This window comes from Trachemys scripta, chromosome 1, assembly GCF_013100865.1.
Source record: "Trachemys scripta elegans isolate TJP31775 chromosome 1, CAS_Tse_1.0, whole genome shotgun sequence".
Classification (NCBI taxonomy): domain Eukaryota; kingdom Metazoa; phylum Chordata; order Testudines; family Emydidae; genus Trachemys; species Trachemys scripta.
Window position 1 is genome coordinate 335,949,072 of NC_048298.1, and position 6,112 is coordinate 335,955,183.

The 6,112-nt window shown below is 60.9% G+C and overlaps 1 protein-coding gene across 1 annotated transcript; it reads right to left on the reverse strand.

The window, feature by feature from the left end:
- Positions 1–416: 416 nt before the first annotated feature.
- Positions 417–6,112, reverse strand: LOC117871927 (sialidase-3-like). Its single transcript, XM_034759772.1, has 2 exons — positions 5,781–6,112; positions 417–1,950 (listed from the first exon to the last, which is right to left on the reverse strand). Exons 1-2 carry the CDS (start codon positions 5,982–5,984, stop codon positions 919–921), a joined length of 1,236 nt encoding a protein of 411 aa, XP_034615663.1. The 5' UTR covers positions 5,985–6,112; the 3' UTR covers positions 417–918.

Sequence of the window (6,112 nt, forward strand, 5' to 3'; positions counted from 1 at the left end):
CCTGTGGAGCTGATTTACCCCAGCAGGCGTTTTGGCCCCGGCGGTGGTGCATCTGGCTCAGGGTGGTGGTACATCAGTAGGATGGCAATGGAGAGGCTGGCACGGCTGCCTGGGCTGTGGCCAAGTTCTCAATCTCAGATGGAGTGACGGATGCTTCGCTCCTCTGCAAACCAGGCCCTAGGACAGGGGTGGCAAACTTTTTGGCCTGAGGGCCACATCAGGCAATAGAAATTGTATGGCAGGCCATGAGCGCTCACAAAATTGGGGTTGGAGTGTGGGAAGGGGTGCAGGCTCTGGGGTGGGGCTGGGGGATGAGAGGTTTGGGGTGCAGGAGGGGGCTCTGTGTGGGATTGAGGGGTTTGGAGAGCGGGAAGGGGATCAGGGCTGGGGCAGGGGGTTGGGCATGTGGAGGGGTTCAGGGGTGCAGGCTCCGAGTGCCGCTTACCTCAAGCGGCTCGCGGAAGCAATGGCATGTCCCTTCTCCAGCTTCTACGCGTGGAGGGACCCCCGACCCTCGGAGCGGGACGATGCGGCTGCTTCTGGGAGCCATGTGGTGCGGTCCCCGACCGTGTACCCCGGAGCGGGGCCATGCTACAGCTCCCGCGTGGTGCGGCCCCCGACCCGGCACCCCGACTGGACCACCGGACTGGGGCAATCCCCAGACCCCGCTCCCCAGTGGGAGTTTGTGGCCTGTCTTAAACGGCTTACGGGCCGAATCCAGCCCACGGGTCGTAGTTTGCCTACCCCTGCCCTAGGAAGTCTTCTGCAAACCAGGCTGTAGGAAGTCCCGGACCCCAAAGAAGAGACACCCAAAAGAAGAGGCTGCTTTCGGAAGCCCAGGCCTCATGGGAGTGAGAATGTCCGGTGGGGAGTGGAGGGGGGGGGCTTACTCCCCCGGAGGACACTGCTAGTCGGATTTTAGCTTTGAGGATCCTCAAAGCAGAAGAGCTGGAAGGCGATCTCCTCACACGCATGATTCACCCCGCACTCAAACAGGCAGCCAAACAAGAGCGGCGCTGGCGCCTCCTGGCACACGGCCAGGTCTGAGTAACCGCACGGCCCTTTGTACAGGAGCCAGGGGTGTCCCCACTTCGCCTCATTCAACGGGGACCGGTTGAGGTAGATGCCAAGATTGACCCGCTTGTGTTTACTCACTGGGTGGGAATAAAGCAGCCACGACACGGTGTTTCTGCAGATGGCGGAGGGGGCGTTCCCACCGTTCAATGGGCAGGTCGTCTTGGAGGCTGGGGCATCTGGCTCTTCCATGCCATCGGCCTCTAGAAGCCCTGCTGTCGGCGTGAAGCTCACCACGCTGCCCTGGCAGCCGCGTGGTGGCTCGCACAGCTTCTTGCATGAGGAGGGGCTCTCGAATGTCAGCCCCTGGTCTGTGCTGAGCGCCGCTGCCCGGCACCGGCAGAGGGTGCGGGCATTGCAGTACAACACGGGGTCACAGGCCTGGCACGCCACCTCGGCCACCTGGCACTCCCCCGTCTTCATGCCCTTAATCAGCTCGCCCTTGTGCCAGCGCTGCCCGCCGTCGTCACTATAAAAGACCAAGGCCCGGGGCAGGGTCCAGCAGGGCAGTGGCAGGCAGCAGCAGCGAGCGGTAATGTGGTAGGTATAAGCCGGGATCACCAGCCGCCCGGAGCGGAGCTGCACCCCGTGCCCCGGCCCCACCGCAAACGTGGCCCAGTCCTTCAAGTCTTCCCCAATCACCTGCTCCGTCAAGTCCGTTAACGAGCTCCAGGTCTGGCCGGCGTCTCCGCTGCAGACGTAGCACAGCCGGGCGGCGTTCTTCCCGGTGCGGATCTGCCATTGCTCTGTGACGTGCTTCCTCACGCAGATGAAGAACAGGAAGACAGTCTGACTCTTCCGCTCATACACCGGGCAGGGGTTCATCGTGCGGTGACCCGGTAACTCTGCGCTCCTCAAGGGCTCACTGGGCCCCCACTGCAGCAGGAGAGAGGGGACGAGAACAGGTAGGTCAGAGGGGTAAGCGACCGGGGCCCACTCCTCAGTACATCACGATGACCATCCCGTACGGCCGCCTCAGAACCGGATGGGCCATGGAGCTCACACTTCACCCCACCACCAGGGGGAGCTGTTGGGCCCTCAGCACTTCTGAAAACCAAGCAGGTGCCAAAACAGGGATCGAAGAGCCTCATTTTAGGCTCTTGGTTCTGCCTTCCCCTAAGGGAGCACGGGCGGGGCTGCAGCAGCTCCCCTCACGGCTGCGCTGGCTTCTGCTTTAGTTGCTTGGCTCTGCTTTTCCTCCCTACGTGGATCCAGCCAGACACAAGCTGGCTGCAATTAGAGACGAGACACATGCCAATCATGCAGTCGCTCTCTCCATGTCGCAATCCCAGCCAGATCCCCGGCCCGGCCTCCCTCTCCTGAGCTGCTCTCTTGGACGTCTACACTGCATTTGGAGTGAGCCTCCCAGCCCAGGGCAGCAGTAGGGGTGCCAGGCGTCCTGTTTTCGAGTGGAACGCTTGGTCGAAAAGGGACCCTAGCGGCTCCGGTCGGCAGTGCCAACTGGGCCATTAAAAGTCCAGTTGGCGGCGCAGCAGGGGCCCGGGACTAAGGCAGGCTCCCTGTCTGCCCTAGCTCTGTGTGGCTCCTGGAAGCGCCGCTGGCACCCGGCATCCCAACCCCCTGCCCCAGCCCGGAGTCCCCTTCCACACCCAAACTCTCTCCTGGAGCCTGCACCCCCAAGCACCCTGCCCCGAGCCCCCTCCTCCACCCCAAACCCCTCATCCCCGTCCCTACCTCAGAGTCTGCATCCCCCCGCTGGAGTCCTCACCCCTCCTCCAAACCCCAAACACCTGCCCCAGCCCAGAACCCTCTCCTGCACCCCAAACCCCTCATTCCCGGCCCCACCCCAGAGCCTGCACCCCCCTGCCTGAGTCCTCATCAAACCCCAAACCCCTGCCCCAGCCCGGAGCCCTCTTCCACACCCTGAACCCCTCATTTCTGGCCCCACCCAGAGCCCACACCCCCCAGCCCATACCCCCTCCCGTACCCCAACCCCCTGCCCCATCCTGAGGGTCAGGGAGAGCGAGCGACGGAATGAGCGGGGATGGAGCGAGTGGGGGCGGGGCCTTGGCGAAGCGGTGTTTGGTTTTGTGCAGTTAGAACAGGGGTTCTCACAACAAATTTTTTGGTGGCCTCAGCCACCAACTCTCACTGGTGGCTGCACTGACACTTTTTCCTAAAATACTTAATTAACGTTAGGAAAAACAATTAAAAACACACCAAGTCATTGTAATTTATATTTGTAGGGATTTTTGACAGACTCAATAATAAAAAATAAGGCTGCCTCCCCCTTTGGCCCCCCCATCCAGGGCTTAGTGAGTCATGGGGCTTGCTGTGAAAAGTGATATTTGTATATTTGTTAATATCACAGCACACTTTAGCTGCCTGGGAGACTGTGAAAAGTGATGAGTGATATTAACAAACATTCAAGTATCACTTTTCACCAATAGCTAGTAAGTCTGCTGTTGAAGGTGATACTTGAATGTTTGTTAATATCACTTTTCTCATCAAGCGCCAGGACCCATTAAGCCCTGGATAGAGGGGCAAAGGGGAGGCAGCAGGGGCCAGAGGTGATGGTGGGATGGATGGGGGAGGCCAGGAAGGCAGTGGGGTCCGGGACGATTAGGTGGATACAGGCCATAGGAGGCAGTAGGGGTCATGGGCAATGGGGGTGAGTGATGATCCCCACTGTCCCGTGGCCCGAGCCAGGGGCTGGTGCCTGCTGCCATGCGGCCAGGACTGGGGCTCAGTGCCCAGCCAGAACCCGGAACAGAACAGGAACCGTGCGGCTGGAGCCAGGGATTGGAGCCCGCTGCCGTGCAGCCAAAGCTGTGGGTCAGCGCCCAGGGCCAGTGCCTGCCGCCGCACAGCCAGAGTTCGGAGCTGGGTGCCAGAGCCCATGGGGGCGTGGCTGGAGCCAGAAGTCAGTGCCCGCCGCTGCGTGGCTAGAGCCAACGCTTGCTGTTGCGCGGCCAGGGGTCAGCATCTGGGGCCAGCTCTTGCCACCGTGTGGCCGGAGCCCGGGAACAGGGCTGTGGGTCGGTGCCTGCTGCCATGCAGCTGTGGCAGGGGATCTGCACCAGGGGCTGGGGCCGCGTGGCTGGAGCCCAGGGCCAACGCCCGACACCGCACGGTGGAACTGGGGGCCAGAGGCCGACTGAAGCCCCACGGCCGGAGAAGGGGGTCAGCATCTGCTGCCGAGCAGCCAGAGCCAGGGGTTGGTGCCCAAAGCCCCGCAGTTGGAGCCGTCTGCTGTGCGGCTGAGGGTCAGTGCCTGTGGCCACTGCATGGCAGGAGCCCGGGACTGGAGCTGGGGGCCAGCGCCTGCTGCCACGCAGCTGGAACCAGGGGCCGGAGGCTGAAGCCCTGCAGCTGGGGGCCAGGGCCAGGGGGGTCAGTACCCACTGCACCATGGTTGGAGCCAGGTTCTTGAAGTCCCGCCCCTGGTGCCTGCTGCCCAAATCCCCTCCCCACAATGTGGGACAAGAACTCACCTTGCTCCTGCAGTGTTGTGCCCCACCTCTCTCCAGAGGTGCATCCAGAAGCAACAAGGAGGGAGTGGGAGGGGCCGATGCTTTGCCGCCCTTCCCCCCCTCCCCCATCGCCAGTCGTGGCTGCATGAAAAGCCCCTGGTGGCCGCATTAGAGAAACGCTGGATTAGAAAGTTGGCAACCCTAGTGGGGTAGCCGGGCTCACGCGAGCGGCGTAGACAGCGCTCTGAAGTTGTGGCCGGGGCTGGAGCTCGGGCTCTGAAGTCGGTGGGGGGTGGAGGGGAGGTTGGGGTTGGCTTCAGTCTGAGCCGTAACTTCCAAGTGCTGTCTACACAGCTATCTTCAGAGCAGCAACATTTCTCACTCAGGAGAAGCGTCTCAGCAATGAGATCAGGGCTTGTTTTCATGGAAGTTTGACTCGGACTCTGAATTCCCCGCTCTGCTCAGGCAAAAGCCGGTGTGAATAAAGAAGGCTCGCACCCTGCCCTGGGAGGGAACAGCTTTCAGCATTTGAGAGATCAGCTGGGAGGGGAACAAAGCGCCCAGCGGAGGATCCTCCACCTAGAACGCCCTGCCCCAGCCCAAGACATGGTGGGGTCCTTAGCAGAGACAAACCGATTGTCGGTGTGGGGGTGGTGGTCCAGCACCAATGGGTGGGCACATGCGGTTGGTGCTTAATAAATCATTCATAATCATCTAGCCAGATGGAGAGGGAGAGAAAAAAGGCTCTTCTAGCCACTGGGGCTTCCAGGAATAAAATGGATCCAGGAGCCCCCCGGCGTATCGTTAAGAGCTGACGATGCGCTGGGCCCCGTGCAAGACATATCCAGCTGTGAAAAGTCTCTACCCCAGAAAGCTTGTAAGCTAGGCACAGGGGCAAAGACGCAGCAGGGGATTCTGAGAAGGGAGTTAACAGATGGCTGTGGGCAGGGGAGGAGCGTTGATGGGGGTTTGTGGACGTACCCATCCCCCATCATAGTCCTTAGGGGTGCGATCCTGCAAGGTGCTGAGCAGTCTCAACTCCCTCTGGACTTCAAAAGGCAGGTAAAGGCCCCCGGCACCTCATCGGAGCGCTCTGCCCCTCACAGGAGCTAGCCCTGTGCCAGTATCATTAGCTACTGGGGGGTGCATAGCCTGGAGTGCAGGTATCCAGGGAGAGGCAGAACCCCGGGAAGCGCTAATGCTGAGACACTCGGGCAGAGAGCGGGCACTAAGCGAGGGGGGTCTGCAGGGAAACAATGCGCAAGGAATTACCTCGACCGAAGTCCCTGTCTTCCGACCTCGTCTCAGCACCAGGTACTCAGCGTCCTCGTCCCTGGCAGAGGAGCGCTTCTCTGCGAACGCCAGGAGCGTGTCTGTGGGGATATACAGCAGTGCAGGGACCCGATAGGTGACCCCACTCCGTGGATCCTGGTGGAAGAGAGTCACCTTCCCAGAGCTCATCGAAGCCTTGATCATGATGTCTCGACGTACCAGAGACCTCAGCTGGGAGAGAAAAGGGATCAAGGGGGTTAAAACAATACTAGTTACGGAGCTTCTCTCAGCCACAGAGCTGCACCCACCTGCTCAGACAGGAAACGTACTGG